The sequence below is a fragment of the Protopterus annectens genome, chromosome 10.part0, assembly GCF_019279795.1.
Source record: "Protopterus annectens isolate FY-2018-M chromosome 10.part0, PAN1.0, whole genome shotgun sequence".
In the NCBI taxonomy this organism is placed as follows: domain Eukaryota; kingdom Metazoa; phylum Chordata; order Ceratodontiformes; family Protopteridae; genus Protopterus; species Protopterus annectens.
This window is the reverse complement of record NC_056744.1, coordinates 641,058,081-641,080,821: the sequence shown is the minus strand read 5'-3', so window position 1 is coordinate 641,080,821 and position 22,741 is coordinate 641,058,081. Positions and strand designations below refer to the sequence as shown.

At 39.9% G+C, this 22,741-nt stretch overlaps 1 protein-coding gene across 9 annotated transcripts in view; it reads right to left on the bottom strand.

Moving 5' to 3' along the window:
• Positions 1-22,741, bottom strand: part of LRRC42 (leucine rich repeat containing 42) — a 296,973-nt gene that overhangs the window by 205,755 nt on the left and 68,477 nt on the right. For all 9 annotated transcript variants that reach the window (XM_044085477.1, XM_044085474.1, XM_044085481.1 and 6 more), the window contains exon 2: positions 19,504-19,987. In XM_044085477.1, coding sequence (XP_043941412.1) covers positions 19,504-19,976 — 473 coding nt within the window. In that variant the 5' untranslated portion in view covers positions 19,977-19,987. The remainder of the gene's footprint in view (positions 1-19,503; positions 19,988-22,741) is intronic.

Below are 22,741 nucleotides of genomic sequence, written 5' to 3'. Positions count from 1 at the left end.
GATCAAATGTGACTTTGTGTTCACTGAAAATCCCAGTAGTAGGAGGAGGCGCTGAACAAACTGCAGATGTTGAAGTAAAGATCCTTGCTGTCCGCCTGGATAAGGCAGTCGTCCAGATAGGGGTAAATTTGAATCTCTTTGAGTCTGCAATGGCCACTACTGGAGCCAGACACTTGGTAAAGACTCTGGGCGTAGATAAGCCAAAGGGCAGTGCAGAGAATTGAAAGTGTCTCTGAGCCTGCCTTGAATCTGAGGCATTTTCATGCTCCTGTCTGATGGGAATGTGTAAGCAGGCCTCCTTCAGGTCCAATGTTACCATCCAAGCATCCTGAGAGAGCATGGGAAGAAGTTGTTGCAGAGTAAGCATCTTGAATTTTGGAATTTCCAGAAAAGTATTTAGTACTGAGAGGTCCAGAATAGGTCTCCATGCATTTTGTTTTCTTGGGACCAGGAAAGTCTTGAATAAAAACCTTTGCCCATCTCTGGTAGTGGGACAGGTTCTATGGCTCTCATGGCCAATAAAGTGTCCACCTGATTTAAGGCCTCTGACCATTGATGTTTTGGCAGATCTGGCCAACCGTAAGACCTTGGCAGAGTATGAAAGTGGAATTTGTAGCCTTTAAAATCACATCTAAAACCCATTTGTCCTGGGTTATATGCATCCAATTTTGGTAAAAAGAGATAGTTTTCCACGAGGAGCTTCCAGGCAAGAAGGACCTGTGGCCCAACAGAGGGGAGTCATTGGGTCTGTTTCCTTTGTGATTGAGGTCTGTCTTCTCCCTTCTAGGTGAAGAAGCAGTCCACTGTCTGGACCTCATAAGAGGCTCAGGTCTGTGCCCGGCCTCTAGACCGCCTATATCTTCCCCTTTCAGGCCTGTCAGAAGTGGAAAAGACCAATTTTTGGAGGGCCAATTTCTAGAAAATCTAGGAGGCTGAACTTGTAAAAAATCTTTGACAGTCTGCATAGATGTGGCTTTTTCCTCCATCTTTTTAATAACCTCCTCAGCCTTAGATCCAAATAACACATCATGTTGAACAGGGGCATCTAACAGTTTCACCTTAACCTGCTCAGGTAAATTCTGCTCTCGAAGCCAAGCATGTCTCCTTATAACAGTACCAGAGGCTGCGGCCCTGCAAGAAGCGCTTCTCCTCCAAGCATCAAAACCACAATGTAAACTATGTTTGCTAACTTGTTCAGTTGCATGCAAAACATCCTGTAATTCCTTGTCCTCTGCACATGCAGGAAAGGTAGAAAGCCTTTGCTTTAAAACAGACAAAATAAATTGCTGATACTTGAACATATGAGCTTCAACTGCCAATATAAACCTCTAATAGAGAGAGTCGCAGAGGTATAAACCTTTTGCCCCACCTCTCAAGGCACGAGAATCCTTTTCAGAGGGAATAGGATTTTAGATGAAGGCCTTAGCAGCTTTAGAACCCTGAGAAATAGTTTCTGGATCTGCAGAAGGGTTCTTAAATAAGAATTGATGGGAATCAGGGACTCTGTAAAATCTATCAGGCTTAGAAGGAGCAGGCGGCAAGGAATCAGGATTCAGGTTAGCTTCAGAAAAGCATCATCCACAATGTCAAGCACAGGAGGAATAGCCAAAGGTCTGTGTTGAGGGAGAAGGAGAAATTCTCTGAGTCTCTTTTGGAGGCAGAATAATCCTAACCTTCCCAATGAAAATGCTCCCTCATCTCATGTAAAAGTTTCCCCAAAAGAGAAATCTTCAGGGGAGAAGCAGAGGAACAGAGTCCTCACAAAATGCATCTGAATCTCATAAGGAGGAAAAGAGTAATCCTGGTCAGAGGAAGAGACAGAAGACACAGAAGCCTGGTCAGAGGAATCATAAGGTAAATCCTGTCTAGGCCTTTTTCAGGAGGAGGTGAGAACCCCTAATCATTGTGGCAAATCCTCAGCCATCCGTAGTAATTGCTTCTGGGACTTGGGAGCTGAATCCGAAGCAGCTGGGAGTAGAAACCCTTGGTTTTATAGGAGTTTTGTCTTTGCCTTTGACTTTGTTGAAATAGTTATATGTGAAGGCCTGAAAACTCCTCAGAAGCCAGTACCTGCATAGCGGTTCCGGACCCATCTGAAGGAGCGACGTCTCAAGGTCCTGCAGCAGATAAAATATTAGGCCTAGATGGCTCCCCATGGGAGTCTGTCGGCCATCGGTTCAGAAGTGGCGGATGACAGGCTGCAAAGCGCCTCACTGACGACCATCAACCTGAAGCTGGCTCCGGCTGCGAAGAATCCTGTTTGGACCTCGGAGGCCTATCCTTGTCCTTGCTTTCTTTTGAATTCGGTTGTCGGTAAAGCATCCGATGGCATCCTGTAATTAAATCGCTCACCCAAATAGTTCAAGGCCCAATCGTACCTACACTTGATAGTACGAGAATTAAACCTAGCACAGAACCGACAACAAGAAACATCGTGGTCAGGGCCTAGGCAAGGTAGACAGTAAGAGTGGAAATCTTTATGAGGTATTTGTTTTCCACATGATATACAATTATTAACTTTTTCTGACATCGGAGGAGCAAGAAAAGTTTCCTCTCCAACGGGTACTTAGCTTGAGAAGAGAAGTTGAAAACTTCGGACCAAGTCAATCAAAGCACGTTGTTCTGAGACTAATATGCCAACCAACGACTTGCGAGCTGCTTTCCACCGCACGGCAAGAAAGACTGGAGAAGATGGCGTCGGCTGTCAGCTATGTACCTCTGCGTTCTGACGTCAGGGTACTTGCTGGTACAGCCGACGCCGGACCCAGACTTTGGGATTCTGGCCGACCTCAGGCTGCCTGCCGGCAGAAACACCCTACAGTTATGACTGCAACAGTGAAACACGAAGAACATCTGAGTAAATGTCAGGAAAATCCTACTCGGACAGCTTAACTTTATTTGTGGTTAATCAAGAGTCTCTTTGATTGATGGCAGGCGTATACCCAAGAAGACTGAATGTTGTAATTAAAGCAAAAGGTGCTTCAACAAAGTATTAGTTTAAGGGTGTGCACACTTATGCAACCAGCTTATTGTATGTTTTTTTATATTTTTCCCCTAACAGATTTGTTTGTTTTTCAATTGAATTGTACAGGTTATAGGTCGCACTGAAGGTGGAAAAAGTTTTGAAATGATTTATTGTGGTCTCATTTTTTATATCACAAAAACCTGGCATTTTAACAGGGGTGTGTAACCTTTTTATATCCACTGTATTTCAAAGTACTCACTCTTCTCCAAGGCGTAAACTTGAAAGTAGTGGGATTATGGTGTGTGTGTGTGGGGGTGGGGGCCTTGCACCCCTCAAAAAGACTTTTTAATATTAATTAATTAATTAATTACTTAATTAATTAATTCATTAAACATTTGTTAACTGGGAAAGTCCAACTAGGACAGAGCCTATTTTCAGCGGAGGCCCGGGGAGAAACGCCCCAGGCACATGTTTTTTTTTTAATGTGGGAGGAAGCCAAAGTACCCGGAGGAAACTCACTCGAACGCAGGGAGGACATGAAGACTCTGTACAGAAGCTACCCCAGCTGAAAATCGAACCGGAGAACCTCTTGCTATGTGGTGACAATGTTAATCGCTGCACCACAGTGCCGCTCATTAACAACAAGTTTTGCAGTTCACTGTTGCATTAAAAAGATCATACTTAAAATTTCATAACTTTAGGACTTGCAGTACAGAGTCTCAAACTTCTAACACATTGCCAAATACGATGCCTGGCTTCTTGCAAAAAAAAAAAAATCTGTACCCACTTAACTCTATGGTAAAAATACTCATACTCCACAACTGTCATGCTGTCTAACAGTTATCTCTTCTTATGAACTGTTATGGTGCAGCCTATGGATAGCACAACTCTGTATGATTTTTCTCAGAAGTCAACATCCCTGCCAATACACCTTTCTCTCTCCCTCAATTTATATATATATATATATATATATATATATATATATATATATATATATATATATATGGTTACATGTTAAATTGTCAGTTTACCGAGCATTACAAAAGTCTTCCTGTGTTAACTGACTCAACTCAGGGATCATACACAAGACACTTACTAGGAATACCTTAAGTGGCATCTGCATCAAATAAATAATACAATTATTCATTTTCTTCTCAATATCTGAAATCTACAAAACCCAATGCCTAAAAGCTCTTGCTTTGAGCATGCAATTTACAAAGGAAAAGTAATCTAACTGGTTCCCCAACAGGGTACTTATTTGCCAGCTCTAGAAATCAGGTTGAAAGACTGATGATGTTTTAATACAGGCACTGGCCTTCATTAAACTCTAACAAAGAAGAACTGAAGATGATGCGAGTAGAAGTCCCTACTATACCATTGACACTCAGACATCCAGGTAGGAATGCATTTGCTAAGCTCTGGAAGTCAGGCTGGGCACATGACATTCTGCAGCACAGGTTTTAAGAAAAAAAGCAGTCTGCATTATGTGAGTATACCAAAATCTATTCAACGACAATGAATGATGCAAGCCTATTTAGGAGATGGCAAATTTTCTGGAAGGACAAGGATAATATCATTGCAGTCATGTACCCAGGCCATTAACATAACCACTTCTTGCGTGATGCTTTAATATCAAAAAACCCAAACACAATCTACAAAGAGGAGGGGAGAGGATGCTGAACAATATGTTACACTAGATGTTACTGAAGAGGATGCAGAATGGGAATAGTAAAATGTTCCACCATCTGAATCTGGCAACCAAGGGGATGCTCTGCAAGGGAGCCACTGGCAAGCAGTAGCCCTAACATCATCCTTTGTTAGGAAATAATATAACAAGAAGTGCAGTGCAGACTCTCAGTAGTTTTTTGTGTGTGTGTGTGTGTGTGTGTGTGTGTGTGCATGCGCATCTGTCTGTCTTAACCTAATTACAGAAAGGAGTATTCAGCTTTGTAATGCTTATCAAACTGCAGCCAGGACATTTTGCACTGCATTTTATCAGATGGAGGACAAATTTTAACAACATAATGCTAAATAAGTGTTATTTCGGAAAACCCAAAGTGCACTTCTCCATATGGGGGTTATTCCATTTTATACAAAGAGATAAACAACGTACAGTACTTTAAAATAATTAAAAAAAAAAAAAAACATTATTTGACATTGTATTGTCTTGCTTTGCATTTTATTTCTTCCTTTCCTATCTTCCCTAGAAGGGTACAACGGAGTTTCACTGGAAACATCCCTAAAACAAACACAGCAGGCTCATCAAAACACACACTTCACTCTGCTCCATCCACCCATCATGTATTTTGGACAGAATGTTTCTACCACCTCTGCCCTTGTACTTTAACAGGGTGCAAGGAGTTGCAGGGTAAGTGATCTGTTTCAATCATTTGATTGCTGTGCATTAGATTTACTTTACCATGTTACTTGCGTTTCTCTAGGGGTGCTTTACAGACGTTGCTTGCATAGACTGTTGCTGAACCTTACTCATTTTTTTTCTGTAATACATGCCATCTGGTAAGTATAGCTTAAAACCATTGTTTGTACTGTAGTTGGTGTCAACAATTTAGAAATGGTGCCCAATATTTCTGTCCTCTGAGTTCCACTGTTTCATTGGGACTAAACGTTTACTATATTAGCATAACTGTTTGCAAATGATCTGACTAAAGCTGCAAATACAATCTAAACAGCAGACATTTTTCACTGAAAAAAGTGCTTGTTGAAATGTAGGTTAAAATGCTTGAAGTGTTTCAAAGTAACTGCTTTGTAAAATGTATGTTCAATTTAAAGTGCTTGTGAGATTTAGAGCTATTTTTAGCAAATTTCTTTTGCTGTCATGTCCTTTATTTTCAGTGTTTCTATACCATATTGGTGCTAAAAAAGCTGCATAAAAACCTTATTCCCAGAGTCTCCTTTGGTCAAGATAAAAGTTCAAGCAATCCTTTGGTTACATAAATGTTTAAAGAAAAATTAAGTTTAAACTATTTGAATAATGTAGTTAAGGACTTTTGTCTGTTTCTACTTCCATGGACTTCCTGAGAACAAAATCCCAGTCAAGCTTCAATACAATGTAACTGCCACCTTTTGTTTAAATAGTAAATACTGAATACTAAAGCAGGGTAGCGTCGTCAAGGAAAGGATTTCTTAAAGACATATTGAGTTTTAACAAACTAAAATAACATCTCGATAGCTAACAACTATAAAATCAAGATGTTTAAGAAAAAGCATCAATTTATTATTTTTACATTGTATGTTGTATACCTTAATTGTCCAAAGTGTCCAAAATCTCATGAGGTAAACTTGAACACAGCAATTTCATAGTACTTCTACTATATTACTTCCTGTCAAAGTTTTTTTTCTATTTTAACCTATAAATCCATTGCATGGAGTTTTAAAAGGACTACTAATGGACACATTTTCATTTAGACCAGGAGGGTCCTGGGAATTCAAATGCAGCTGCCAGTGTAATTCCAAAACTGTTTTCCTAGGACAGCCCCTAGGTTTGATGATGCATTCACCAGCACTGCAAATTTAAATGTCTTAAACTCAGGACAGAATGTCATATGTTTATAAAGTGCGTTATTCTCATTTTCTTTGCAAATGTCTTACAAGTGCTCATAGATGTGTCAATTCAGAGATTTCTCAGTTTTTCCTATATAAAAGGCTCCATATGGATCTCAGATGGCAGTGTATACCACACTGGTAAATAGACAATTGTTGAATCCATCCAAATTAATTTATGTTGTCGGCTAATTCAGCTTTACAATTTTCCTTTCTAGAATATAACACTGGCTGCACTTCCCACATTTGAACATACCAGTCTTCGACATGTCTTCTCTTATTCTGTAACCCTCGTATATGTTCAAGTTCTTCCCTCTCTTGTATATTACCAGGAGTCCATTGACAATTTTCTTAGTGTTTTTAATCAAAGGGTGATATCCCAGGACCAAACTTCTTGTGAAATCTGTTGACCTTTCCATTGAAATCTTGGTCAGTGGTGCTCGCTGACCCAAGATGGGCTGAAATTTCTGATGTCTCAACCTTCCTACCACTGTGTTGGTTTTCTGCACAAAGTTGAAGTCAAATAATGTGTTTACAATATGTTTTATTGATGATATGATTTTATTTGGAAATGAAATGAAAACGAATTTAATGACATTATTGAATTTCAATCACAGTACTGACTTTTTTTTAAGTTTACAGTAGGTACTACTAAAGTTTTTTTTAAAACTTGACTAGGAACACGTTTAATATAACATTTGAATATTATCCATACAGAAAGCCCACATTTGTAAATAGTTACTTGAATTATATGAGACTAGATTTAAAACATCAGTTTATTAGATTGTCTAGATTATTTAACAGAAAACAAAACTGACTATGAATGTGGACTTCTAAAAGCGATGTTAATACACAGCGGATTCACTGAACATTTACTGAGCAATTTTGTGAAAATAGTGAAAGAAAACTGTCAGAGACATTTGCACCTATTCTTCTTGCAGGTAAGAAAATCACAAGTTTACTGACATTTTTACAAAACAAAAAAATAAGTTGACAGCATAGAGAAAAGGAAAAAATGGTTAACAACTAGATTACACAGGGAAATGAAGAACTTTGCAATGTGATAGGACAAGCCTTAAGATTTGTTTGCAAAAGAAATAAGAACTTTAAATATTTATTAGAAGTTAGTTTTTTTATATATGAAATTTGTTGCAGTAAGAAAATGGTGCAAATTCATTTATGAAGGTACTTGTGTTGACAGAGTATTTGCAGCAAAAGCGCATCGCGTATGTAATTCTAAGGGGTTGGTTTATATTGTTAATTGTTTATGTTCTGAGTGCTTCTAGGTAAGTAAAACTACTAGAAGGCTCAAAAGACACACATATGAACATTTATATTTTAAAAAGAAATAAAAGATGAAACCAATGCCCTGTATAAGTCACTCTAGTATGTGTGTATTTTAAGAAATGTTTCATTTTTGGAATTGATTACATGGAAAAAAATTTATTAAGAGTTGATAAATGCTCATTCAACCTAGAACACTAAGTTAAAAGTGTGTGATTGAGGTGAGGTTTTCCCTTGCTGCACAATGACTTCTTTTATTCATTAATTTTGACTTAAAAGGTTGTACTGTCATTTATAATTTCACACTGATGTTAACTGCATATTGATGACTATTCTTGTTAATATATATTTATATGCTTTTTGTAATTTTTATGCTTGTTTTGAAGCTAGATGACGTGTTTCGTCACATGGTCTAGAATATTATATAAATTTTAGATTTTTGGGAAATGCATTAGTTTTCTTGAAGTCTATTCTATTAGTGGGCAAAAGCACTTAAGTAGTCTTTTTGGTTGAATTTTCTCACCAGCTGGTTCCTGGTTTAAGAGGCTCATTTTTAGTATTTTATAGCTGCTGTTTTTTCTAAAACATCTCCTTAATTTATAGTGAGAGCTTCTCTTCAGATTTCTTCATTAAAAAGATTCTGACTAACTGAACCATGTTGCTAATAAAATAAATAAACAGGAAATTCTTCAAACTGCAAGCCTCATATTAATGCCCCCTGTTTTGAAAGTCAAAAGATGTTGCTAATAAAATAAATAAACAGGAAATTCTTCAAACTGCAAGCCTCATATTAATGCCCCCTGTTTTGAAAGGTTTTTTTTCCCCTCAGAAGTACAAGTTAAATAGGCAGTACCTATTAGATGCTCTTTATTATTTTCCACCTATATTTTTGTTTAGGAAATGAAAACAGTATAGCATTTGCTATTTTTTTTCTAAGACAGACTAATACTTGGTTAACCTGACAAAGTAGATTTTTGAAACCCGCCCAACTTGCTAACTTTTATAAGTAACAAAGTATGAGGAAAAAACTACTAAAATAATGTAAGGATCCCAGATGTAGATTTTAGCCAAACAATTTTTAGGAATCACCGCAGCTATTAAAATGAAGTCCTAACAAACTGCAAAGGTTTACCAAGGATGGGAACTCAGTGTGAATAAAATGTATGGGGCAACAGAATTTTACCAGTAACACTTATGGCAGGTACTTTTACTATACCTTAAACTGGAAGCATTACAGTATCATCTCCCAAAAATATCATTTCGAGGTCTACTCCACTAGCACACAAAGTACAGTTTTGTACCTACCATAAATGTAGATGTTCGAGGATTCCCTTGCTGCAGTCCTGACAATTGGGTATAGTCCGCGTCCCAGTCGGCCCGAATACCAGAGAGAGAGCTGCGTCGGTCATGGCGCCTTAGACTGACGCCAGTACGCCAGGGTACTAATGCGCATGACCGACGCCATTTCTCAGTCTTTTCTTGCCCCAGATGTCAGAAGACCCAAAAGACAAGTCCCAAAACAACCTGCACCAAAAACATGTACAATATATACAGTAATATATACAAAAAATATAAGCATGTAAACTCACCTACACAACCACCCTGAAACACAGAGGGAAGGAGGGAGATTGACTGCAGCAAGGGAATCCTCGAACATCTACATTTATGGTAGGTACAAAACTGTACTATGTTCTTCGCCTTCCCTTGCTGCAGTCCTGACAATTGGGTAGAATCCCAAAGCAGAGGTAAGGGAGGCTGGCAAATTATAAAGTAGCAGGAGCTGACAACATGCCTTGTAAAACAGCTGTGGCAAAACCAGCTCTAGTCTTAGAGTATATAGGCAGGTGATAATGCCTAGAGAAAGTATGCACTGAACTCCAAGTAGCTGCCTCCAGAATATCCTTAGTTGCCACCCCTTAGAAATGCTGTTGAAGTGGCAGTAGCCCTAGTGGAATGAGGCCTAATCCCAGCTGGAACCTCTTGCCATGATGGGAATAACAAAATGCAATGCAAAAGCCAATCCACCTAGAAATAGTTTGTTTTGACACAGGCTTGCCCTGTGAACTTAAAGCAAAAGAAACAAGTAACTGCTGAGACTGCCTAAAATCTTTAGTCCTGCTCAAATAATAACGCAATTGCCTGTGTACATCTAAAGTGTGCAATATCTTTTCCCTTTATTTTGAGGATCTGCAAAAACGAGGCAAATGAATAGTTTGGTTTAAAGCCACACTAGAAACTACCTTAGGCATAAAGGAAGGATTAGTACGTAATGATACCCTGTCCTTATGGAAAATCAAAAGGGCTCTATTGCCATAAGGGCCTGCAACTCAGACACCCTTCTTGCAGAAGTAATAGCCAACAGAAAAGCAGTCTTCCATGACAAATATTTCAATTCAGCAGTAGCTGCAGGCTCAAAAGGTTGTAGAGTAAGTTTTTCCAACACAAAATTGAGATCCCAAGCAGGAGTAGGAGCTCTACGTGGGGTCTTATATTCTTTGCCGCTCTAAGAAACTGCTTGAACAAAGGATGCTAAAACAAAGGTGGGTCACAATCATAGTGAGCTGAAATTGCTGCAGCATGAATCTTTATGGAAGAGAAAGACAAACCTTTGTCCAATAATTCAGTAAGATATTGAAGAGCCACACTCAAATTAGGCTCTGAAATCTCCAAATTCTTTGCTGTACTCCAAAATAAAAATCTCTTCCATTTTTCATGCACACTCTCCTAGTACTAGGCCTTCTAGCTTCCATAATCACATTTAAAACTTGTTGAGGAAGCTGAGACCTACCATGCTTCAACACAGAATATGCCAAGCTGTGAGATGAAGAGATGGAAGCTTGACATTGAGCAGATGACCGGCCTTCTGAGATAACAGATGAGGAATCAGAGGTAAAGGCCATGGAGGCTTCTTTACAAGACTCCTTAGAAGTGGGTACCAGTGTTGCCGAGGCCAATCTGGAGCTATCAAAATCATCCTTGGCCTGTCCTGTCTGACCTTTAGTAATACCTTTAGAAGAAGAGGTAGAGGTGGAAAGGCATAGACATGAAGGTTTTTCCAACTGAAAGACAGAGCATCCACTTTCCAAGCTGTGTGATGAAACCCCTTTGTGCAATACTTTGGCAGCTGGTGGTTTAGTGGAGAAGCGAACAGATCTATGTCTGGAGTTCCCCATGACACTGTCAATTTCTGAAATACATGAAGATCCAGTTTCCATCCGTGGGGATCCATGATTTGTCTGCTTAATACATCTGCTAGAGTTCTGTGCTCCTGGCAGAAACCTTGCCTGAAGAGTGAGTTGCAGGCTTAACGCAGTCTCCCATAAAATCATTGCTTGCCTGCATAGAGGATAAGAATGTGTTCCCCTTGCTTGTTGATGTACCACATGACAGTTGTGTTGTCTGTCAGAATCAACACCTGCCCTGGAAGAAGTAACTCCTTGAACGCCATCAATGCAAACTGGACTGCTAACATCTCCTTCATGTTGATATGTAGATGCTGTAGTCTGGCAGGCCACTTGTCTTGTATCCACTTTCCATTTAGATGAGCTCCCCAAGCAGTGTCCGAGGCATCTGTCGTTAAAATCTGACTCGCTTCTGGCCGGGTCAAAGAGGGTCCCTTGTTTAGGTGACATTCCTGAGCCCACCACAAGAATTCTTTTTGAAGGCAAGGTATTATTTGAATGACAGTGTCCAAATCTTGGCAGTGCTGTGTCCATACATTTTTGAGATACCATTGCAGCTTCCTCATATGCAGTTTGGCATTGGGAAGCACCAGAATACAAGATGCCATGAACCCTAATGCTTGAAGGACTGTCCTTGCAGTCAGCACGGACTGATGAGATAGTTGATGGAAGTAAAGTGACAGACTCTTTTGTTTGTCCGGGTTAAAAGGCCATCTGGGCTGCTGTATTCAGTCTCACACCCAGAAAGCACATGTCTTGAGAGGGTACTAGACTGGACTTTATTTCGCTCACAGAATACCCTAGGCATCTTAGCACTGCTATGACATATTCCAGATGCTGTAGAAGGTGTTCCTTTTCTTGAGCCAGAATCAGGCAGTCGCCCAAGTAAGGATAAATTTGAATGCCTTGAAGCCTGAAGTAAGCTATCACTGGAGCCAGAACCTTGTGAATACTCTGGGCTAGTAGATAAGCCAAAGGGCAATGCAGAGAACTGATAATGAAAATCTCCAGTTCGAAACGCAGATACTTTCTGCAACTTAGCCTTATGGGCACATGAAGGTAAGCTTCCTTGAGATCCAAAGTTACCATCCAGTGATCCTTGCCCAGCAGAGGTAACAGTTGCTGTAACGCCAACATCTTGAACTTGGGAATGTCCAGATAAGTGTTGAGGATAGATAAATCCAAAATTGGTCTCCACGTGTTCCCCTTCTTTGGTACTAGGAACAGGCGAGAATAAAATCCAAGCCCTTTCTGACACAGGGACTGGCTGAATAGCCCCTATCTGGAGTAACTGAGAAACTTGCTTGTGAGCCTCTTTTCTTTGTGGAGGAGGAACATCTGGCATGCCTTTGAAAGGGGCATTGTGTGGAAATAAAATCTGTACCCGTGATGAATGATATCCAGCACCCATCTGTCTTGAGTGATTAAATCCCAATTTTCTTTGAAAAGAGACAATCTTCCTCCCAAAGGAGCTGCCAGACGAGAGTCCACTGGCAGCTGAAAAGGCAGGTCATTGGTTCTGCTTACGAAAGGACTGACCCCTGCCCTCACCAGAAGTCTGAGCAGGTGAACTGTCTGATCTAGGCCTAAACGAACCTTGAGCCCTGCCCCTACCACGCCTAGACCTACCCCTAGACTGGGAACCATAAGCAGGATATGTCCACCCCTTAGCAGGCCAATTTCTACTAAACTTGGAGGCTGCACCTGCAAAAATCTTTAACAGTCTGCATAGACTTAGCTTTGTCCTCCATTTTCTTTAAAACTGCTTCCACAGGCGGTCCAAACAACACATCAGACTGCAAAGGAGCATCCAAAATCCTGGTCTTAACATGCTCAGCTAAATTCTGATCCTTCAACCATGCATGTCAGTGAAGAACAGAACTAGTACCAAGCAACCACGAGGAGGCCTGAACAGCATCAAAACCACACTGCAAAGAATGCTTACCCACTTGTTCAGACACATGAACCAAATCCAGCAATTCTTTACACTCAATACCTTCCGCCAAAGCATCCACCTTAGATTTCAATTGTGAAAGGAGATAATTCTGATATTTCAGCATATGAAATTGACAATTCAACGCCCTCATGGCTAGAGTGGAAGAAGTATATACTTTCTTACCCCACCTATCCAAAGCCCTTGCCTCTTTATCAGAGGGTACAGGATTTTTAACCACAGAAGCTTTAACACCTTTAGGCCCCTGAGAAACAGTTTCTGGGTCCGCCCTGGGACTCTTAAACAAATACTTATGAGCTTCGGCACCCTATAATACCTATCAGGCTTAACAGGAGCAGGAGGCAAGGAATCAGGGTTCAGAGAAGCCTCTGCAAAACATCCTCCACCACATTCAACACAGGAGGAATAGCTAAGGCCTATGCTGGGGCAAAACAAGAATTCCCCAAGCCTTTTCTGGAGTCAGAGTAATCTTGGCCTTCCCATTTAAAGTGCTCCCTCATGGAGTGAAGAGTCTCTGAAATGAAAAATCCTCAGGAGGAGAAGCTGAAGGAGTGGAATCATCCACATCAGAATCAGAATAAGTAGGAAATCCTGGCAAGTCTTCCACAGAAGACTCTGAAGCCTGTGAACACTGTTCAAAACTATCAAACTCCTGTTCCACCCTAGGCCTCTTATCAGGTGGGGCATAGAACCTCTAATCAGAGTAATCAAATCTTCTGCCATTTTAAGCATATGTTTCTTAGGCACAGAGCCCGAAATGCTAGGAGAAGCCCCTACAGAAGCTGAACTTGGCCTTCCTCTAAAAGAAGCTTTGGCAACAGAAGGAGAGGCCCTAACTACCTTGGGAAGAGAGGGAAGAACAGTTACCTGAGAAGCCCCTCAGCCTGGCCTACCTCCTGAGAGGGCACATCCTGAAACAGTAGCATCTGCCTGAGACTCCATAGAGACTCCTGGCAAAACCTCTGGCTCCCCTGAGCCTTCTAAAGGACCGACGTCCGGGACTGCCGGTTCCTCACCCCTAGACTTCACTGTTTTGTCCTTGCGCTTCTTAGATGAAGCAGGCGGCGGAGCATCCGACGGCATAGTATAATTGCAACGCTTCCCAAACACTAACCTAGCACAATCAAGCCTCCTCTTAATAGTGCGCTTGTTAAATCTAGCACAAGAGCGCAACCAACAACGCCGTGCTCAGGCCCTAAACAAGGTATACACAATGTATGATAATCCCTATGCGGTATCTGCTTCCCACAAGAAATACAGTTATTCACTTTTTCTGACATCCGTTAAATACTGAGGCAAGAAAAACCAAAATGTTTTAGCCAACTCTGTATTCGGTCTGAAACTCCGTTTAAATCTCAGAACGCCAACCTGCACTCGCAAAATTGCTTCTGCATCGGACCATGCGGCAAAAAAGACTGAGGAAATGACGTCGGTCATGCGCATTAGTACCCTGACGTACTGACGTCAGTCTAAGGCGCCATGACCGACGTCAGCCTTATACTCTGGTATTCGGGTCGACTGGGACGCGGACTATACCCAATTGTCAGGACTGCAGCAAGGGAAGACGAAGAACATCAGGATGTCCACCTATGCTGCTAACAAATGTGGCACAGAACTACAACTTAACAGAATCAGGGCACATTTTAAAAGTAGTTCTAATAGAAAAGGAGGCCAAGGGCAATTAGCTTTCATGTTCCTACAGTGCCACGCTATTTTGATCATGTGGTTGACAAGTAAAAAAATACTGCTTGGGCCTGAGAGCTTCACTGTTATTCAATTAATGTAACAAGGGATGCTAGAGTATGCTAGAACAACGTAGGAATGCAATACTTATGTTACTATCTATGCATTTGCTCTATGTAAGTTGACTCCGCACAAGATTTTACCCCTTTCTAACCTATTCTTCTAAGTTCAAATTAAACAAACAATTAAAACAACTAGCATGCACCAGGTTAAGGTTTATTATGCTACTAAAATGTTATTTAAAAAGCTATGTTATATGGGTTGGAGACAGTGGCATTGACAAAAAGCAGGAGTTAGAGTTGGATGTGGCAGAGTTAAATACGTTAAGATTTGCACTGGGTGTGACAAGGGTGGACAGGATTAGGAATAAGTATATTAGAGGGTCTGTCCACTTTGGAAGGTTTGGAGATAAAGCCAGAGAGGCAAGATTAAGTTTGTTTGGACATGTGCTGAGGAGGGATGCTGAGAATATTGGGAAAAAGATGCTAAGGATGAAGCTGCCAGGTAACAGGAAAAAAAGACACCAGTGATAAATCCAATAGGCTTAAAAATACGGACACAAATCTAGCGCTTTCATTCACATTTATTCCTTTATGAACTTCTTCAGAAATAATTCACCATCCACTCACATATAACTCATACACTTTAAATTAGTCACATGTTTTATGAGGTCATAAAAAATGTGTATCTTAAAGACATATCAATTAAAATACAATAAAATATAAAATTATAAATGCATATGTATAATATTCTCAAATTTATAACTTTTCTTTAAAAAAACATGTATATATACTATTAGTTGAGACATACCAACTCTAATTTTGTCTCATTTGTAAAAAACATTTTATATTAATGGATTCATTTAATCCAGGAGCGAAATCAGCTCCTAAATGCAATAGCCAAAGAGACTCTTTACATTCTAAAAAGTTTCTGGAACAACAAATAATATTTTCAATAGAAGCTTAATGGTTCTGACAAAGAATTTTCATGTGCTTTTGTTTTGCCTATTACCAACGAAATGTGGTCCATCAAAAAGATAATAGTGGATAATTGGAAGGTTCTTTTGGGTAACCAAGAATTGATAAAAGTTATAGGCGAAAGACCTGGTGTCTTTTTTTCAAGTTTGCTGTTCGTGATTGTGTTTCAGGTAACAGGAAAAGAGGAAGGCCTAAGATAAGGTTTATGGATGTGGTGAGAGAGGACAAGCAGGTGGTTGGTGTGACAGAGCAAGATGCAGAGGACAGGAAGAAATGGAAACAGATGATCTGCTGTGGTGACCCCTAATGTGAACAGCCGAAAGAAGATGATGATGCTATTAAAAATAAATAAATATAACTTAATGAACAGACATTAAGTCTTGTGTGGTATTAATAGCCAAGAAAGAAAAAATTTCACTTATAACATTCTAGACTACTTACAACAGTTTCACTTTCTTCAGAAAGGGATAAATGCAGTTTGTTTGTAAGTCAAAAAAGGTTCTCTTATATCCAGACAACCTGCATTGACAGTCTTTTTTTTTTTTGGTCCTTGGTGAGCACTACAGAAACAGGTCTGAGTTCTGTATCCACTCTGTGGGGAATCGTAGATTTATGTTTACTCTTCTCTAGGCAAAGTTTCAATGCAAATGTATGTAGACTTGGATGGATAACTTCCTTGCAAACTTCGTTTTCCTTACCGCAAATGGATCTTCTTGCCTCTGTGGATGACAAGGAGCCTGAAATCAGCAATATCACAGTTTTACTACAGCGGTCCTCTGTCGTGTAGCCAAGACAGACTTTTTTCAGAACTCAGCTGTGGTTGTGCATTTTTGTAAAGTTAGCTGGGCAACTCGGAATAGACTGGTTGAGCTGAGGCAGAGCTAACGAACAAAATGCTGACGAATGACTGAATGAATGAATTAATAAATAAACAATTCTATACACGTTTCTCTCCAGTATATGTTGCTTGCCAAATGGAGGGAAAATTTTTGCAGGTCTTTGTTCTCTTTGAGGTAAATTTTTTTAGACTAGTGAACACAGGCATGTTTCCCACTGCCCAAGTTTATCTTCTCTGACAAAAATATGTTTTGGGATAGAAAAGGAGTTTCATTAAGTTCATTTGGAGTCCACTCCTTTCAGGGTGTCATTAGGTATACATTCATTATGTGATCTGTAAAGTAACACCATTAAAACAGCCGAACCGGCCTTTGTTTTCTGGCAGAAAATCTTTTGAACTGCATGACATTGTGCAATCATGTACCCAACACTCAAGCAGCTAACAGTGCTTTATTTTGAAATGGTTGCATACAGACACAATATATGTATGCATAGGTACAATTAGCACAATTAATGCATAGCAGTATATGATGGAAAATAAATACAAGCAATAAACAGTATTAGCAGCAGAAATAATAGCAATAATACTAATAAAAATAATCATGACTATCAATATTAGTAATATGCATACTTTTATCTAAAGAAAGTCTTGATATGCATAATTTTATCTAAAGAAAATCTTTGCTCCCTACATGTCAGCCATCCTACACAGGAGCCAATGGAAAACAGGAAAGTGAGTGAATATAAGATTTACAAAGTCTCACAGGAGGCAGCCTGTTAATCCTCATTTATAAACAAATGCATGATTATTTATAGATGCCAAGAGCAGAAAAATTTTCAGGCACAAGTTTGCCTAAATGTTACAGCCATTTGCCACAACCAACCTACTTCTACTTGTATCAGGCATTTTAAGACATTCTGTAGATCACTACACTCTACCAGCCTTATCTGCAATGCATTACAAGATACTGGAAGACTTTTCATGAAACAATATCCCTTGATTCCAACCTCAAATTAGTCCACCTTCAGCTGACAACCATAACCATTGCTTCATCACATCACTCCTTCAAAATTCTCTACCGTTAACCTATCCCCGGATGAAGCAGCGTTTGTAACATACCTCCATTTAACTGTTCGCATCTACTGCACATATTCTGGCGATCTCATCTTTTCCTCATTTACCATGTGTATTCCATACGCTTCACCATCTTGGTAACCCCCTGTAATATGTTCTCAGTCATTATGATGCAGCCTTCTTAATGTGACTTCCAGAAATGAGCACAGTACTCATGATAATACCTTACTACATTGTTGTGTTATGTGAAAATGGCACCTACATTTCTACAGTGCTTATCCCTAGTAAAACAGACAATCAACCTGATGGTCTGGAATACTATCTGAAAAGCATGACTCGGCCTTAGAGAAATTATAATTTCCAAATCTTGTCTTCTTTCTTCTAACATATAAGTTAACCCCTTGAACTTGCTCCAGCAAAGTGAAAACTTTTAAAACTTGGAATGCTGAACTCCAGCTGATACCTGTCTGCCCACCCTGCAAGCTTGGACACATGTTATTTAATCCACTTTTCTTTCCATGGGCCACAAGTTGAGTACAGTTAAGTGAATGTGCTCCCACTAACAACTTTTTTACCTTAGAGCAAGCCTCCTGCACCCACTAAACTAATAAACTCAGAAATAAGAATAAGTTAGTAAAGTTGTTGATAAGAGCCTGTTAAATAAGCTCATCAGATCATGGCTCTTAGACAAGTCATCTGACTGACCAAAGAGCATAATCTTCTAGTCATAATAAAGCTAGCCCCCTCCCCAGTTCTTAGCGATCATTCCAAACATGGGGTCATTGCTAAACTCTCTGAAACTTGTGTTATCACAGCAGTCACAAGCTTTTGACTCAACAGTTGATTCCTAACAAATGATCAACACCCTAGCCAATATATCACTTTGGATCCAACCTCAAACAGTTTAATTTTTCCACCAACTTCTTATAAGATATAATTTCAAAGGGCATAATGGCACAGACAATCTATTTGCAAGTTCTTTTCACCAACACTAGTGGTGAAACAAGTCTTAAAGTGGAATTGGACCAGGCTAGCACAATCACATCTTTTGTTTCCAACCATTTTCTAGACAACTTGCTTTCAAGAACACCATCAACATATCTCACAAAATGTTTCCCCATAACCTTCTCCATGACATAGGTAAGAATGGCCAATGTGCAAATATCCATCTCCTTTCTGAACCCTCTTTGCGTAAGATAACTACAAGCGCCACCTCCCAGTCATCTGGCACCATTTCGAATGTGAAGGTTCTACTAGTGATGTATCTAGCTGTCTTGTCAAGATCAGTAACAAATGACAGCTCAAATTTAATACAAAAAGTGAAGTTCTCAAATCAACATAGATGATATTAACCATAGCAATGTTCAATAGTTGTCACTGAGAGAATGGACAGATTAAGAATCACAAGAAAACAACAGCCAAGAGCAAATTTTCATAGTTCTGGCATCATCTAAATGAAAGAAAATGGCAAGCTTAACACGACTTAACAGCTTTTTTCAGCAACTGGATGTATTTTGCAAATGTAAGATAAAGCCCCTCTGAGAACATATCAAAGTGATGTATGTTTCAGATTTATCCACCATTCAAGCACATAAAATGATAATCGCATATTCATGTCTTTTAAGAAGAAATGGCCATTCCTACACATTGACCACATTTCTTTTATAAACAGTAAGCTAAGTGTCAAAACGTAACTTGAGCAAAACAAAACTTGCTTTGTCAGATATTTTTAACATGAACACTAGAAAACATATCCAATACAAGCTGCACAAAGGTGCAGTGAGAAAGCATCTTATTGTCGTCATATCTTCAGTATAATTGTTTTGCTATTACTTTCAGCAAAGATAAATGGGAAGCCAGCCATTCTGGATAAAAAAAAATAGTACTTTCACACAAATAGTTACATCAGGAAAATCTGTACATACCTGCCTCTCAAACACAGAGTTTGAAGCACCAGGTGTCCATAAGCTTTAGTAAACACCTGCAAGGCCCTAAGTCCTGTTCTTGGGTCTGTGAACTTAAGTCTTTCTTCTGCAGCTGTAAACAGTTTTTCAGCAATTTGTTCTGGAAAGCCAACTAAAGAATCAATATGATGGACATTGTCCGCAACAAAACCCAGTGTGATATGAAACAATGATTTGGCTGAGTAACGAAGACTTCCTTCTGTTGTATACGTAAAGATGAAATGTTCTGCTTTAGGTGAATTATTTCTACTGTCTTCTTGACCAACACAAAGCTCAACAGAAAAGCTTTTTTGAAACAATCTGTAAGGTTTTGTTTTGGGGGGATCATCCTTTATGCTGCCTGCAGGTTTTCGCAGGATATGCAGTTCTCCATTTTCACGAACATAAACTGGTCCAAAATCCAAAGAACTTTCAGCATTTGATGGAAAGTACATCCTTGCAGTACCTTCAAAAAATGCACAAAAAATACACAGAGTGATGAATAAACTCAATGAATATCCATAAACATTATAAACAACTTTGTATAACAAGGCATTACTTCTCAAGCAGTGTTCCCAGAAAATCTCATATTTGCTTCTATAGTTCTTTTAATTACTATTTGTTTATTTGCTGCAAGGTGGCTAAAGCAGTGAAGTTATGTTAGTCACCCCATCTGGAGAACATCATCATTTGCAGGCACTTTGGTTTGTTGCTTCACACTCAATTACAGCAAATTATAGTTAATGGCCTCCTCCACAGCTTTATTCAAAGGCAGAAAAAATAGCTTTTCTGATGGTTTCTGAAAGGTCAACATTGTATCAAAGAAACAAATACCAAGATTAGAATACCCTACAATGTTATCAACTTTTGGTATAGAACAACAAGAGAGCATGGGCTCTACTGTATTTAACTGTACAATGATATACAGAAGACAAGCTATGGGGAAGCTCAATAAATATGAGCCTGACAGCCCATCAGCACATCTGTGCAGTTATCTAAGTAGCTTAGACTGCATGTACTTCAGTAGCAGGATTTGATATAAATTAAACAATCTACCCCATAAAAATCTCTTATACAAAACCTTTTTATACCCAATAGCAGACATTTATTCTGGGCTGAGCAATACCATAAGTTTAAAGCCTGTTTTAAAGATCAGGCAATGTATTTGACATTTTTAATCTTGTCAATGTATGTTTATGATATATTATGATTTTGAACTTTTGTGTAAGAGATCTTCAACTTTTCAATTCGATATGAACTGGCAGTTATTTTATATTGCACGTTATTACGTGTGCATTATTTAATTCATAGGTTGGCACTAGGCTATCAGCCCTAGGGCCTATACAAGCCTAGCCATAACAATTCCCTGGTTACTTCTTCCCAGAATATTTACTTCCCTGGTTCCTTGTTTAGCAGGGTGACTAACGTGATCCCCGGGGTGAATTTCCCATCTCCCATCCAATCGTCAAGGTTCCTTTTGAAGAGAGCCATAGAGGCGCTCAGCTTGACATGTATGGGCAGTCTATTCCAGAGTATGGGGAGTCTCTGGGTCAGGAACCTATCCCTCCAGCATGTTTTGTTCATTGTGATGACCAGGTTTAGATTCCCGGAACGTATGGCTCTGAGGGATTGGGATTTCTTTAAGTGTAGCATGTCCAACAGCACTGGGTTTGACATGGCCTTGTATGTTAAGCAGAGATCGCCTCTGAGTAGGTGATATGCAACAGAGTATAAGCTGGAGTTTTTTTTAGACGGTCATCATAGGGCATCTGCTTTAGGCCTGTGAGTCTTTTAGTGAGGTATTTCTGTGGCCTTTCCAGTTATTGCAGATGCCTTGTGAGGTACATACCAAACAGGGAATTGTACTCTATAATGGGTCTAATGAGAGATGAGTACAGTGGGACAATGACCTCCTTCTTTCTGGATGAAAAGCCCTTAGTGATGAGGTTTGCCACAAAGAAGGATTTCCTAACTGTTCTGGCTATGTGGTTATCGAAGGTGAGACCACTGTCCACCTGTGTCCCTAAGTCCCTTATCACACTTTCGGTGTTTAGTGTACTGTCACTTATGTGGTAATTCATGGGTACATGGTTTTTCCCAAAGGGGATAAATATACATTTCTTGGCATTGAGCTTGAGCCCATGGCTCTGGCACCAAGCATCTGTTTCTGTAAGGCCCTTTTGTAGAATATCCACATCATTTAAGGATTCAATAATGGCTTCCAGTTTGCAGTCATCTGCGAAGTTTGTTAGCCAGAGCCCCTTAGTGCTGGCCTGTACTTCAGAGAAGTAGATGCCACACAAGAAGGGTCCCACGACTGAACCCTGAGGTACTCCGCTTGTCACTTGTCTGGAGCTGGATTTTGAGTCAGCTACTTTTACAGTGTGGGTTCCGTCAGTAAGCCAGTTGGCAACCCATCGAGTGATTTAGGGATTAATGCCCAGCTTACTAAGTTTATCTATGATTCCAGAGTATGGGATGGTATCAAAGGCCTTGGCGAGGTCCAGATAGGCTCTATGGACTGCCTTACCCTCATCCACAGCTCTTGAGACTGATTCAAAGAAGTCAATCAGGTTGAGGAGACAAGATCAGCCCTTTACGAAACCAAACTGGGTGGGGTCCAGGGTTTGAAGGTTGCCAGTGTCTTTGTTTATGAGTTCCATGAAAATGCGTTCCATAGCTTTGCAGATCAGACTCTTCAGACTGATGGGACGATAGTTCCTGGGATCCAAGGTGGATCCCCCCCTTGTAGAGTGGGATAACTGTAGCTGTTCGCCACTCATTGGGCACAAACCCTGAGGTGAGGCTATGATTAAACATGACACTTAGGTGAAGTGCCAGTTCATTTTGTAGTTCATGTAGTACACAGCCCGGGATGTCGTCTGGTCCCATGGATGCTGTATTCTTAGCTTTGGAGAGTGCGTTTTTTACCTGTGTGGCCATGATTACCAGAATTTAGCAATCTTTTGAATTGAGATGGGCCCTTTAGGGGGTGAGAGGGGGGTGAAGTTGGCACTGAATCGATCTGCCATGATATTGGCAATATCCTTGGGATCAGTACATTTAATGCCATTCTGTTGCACCTCACAGCAGATCTGAGCATTGCCATTTAGATTCTTGACATAACTGTAGAATGCCTTGTGGTTCTCCTTGGAATCTTTGGCAATTTTATTTTCGTAACTAGCTTTGGAGGATTTTATGAGGGATCTCAGCTTCTTAC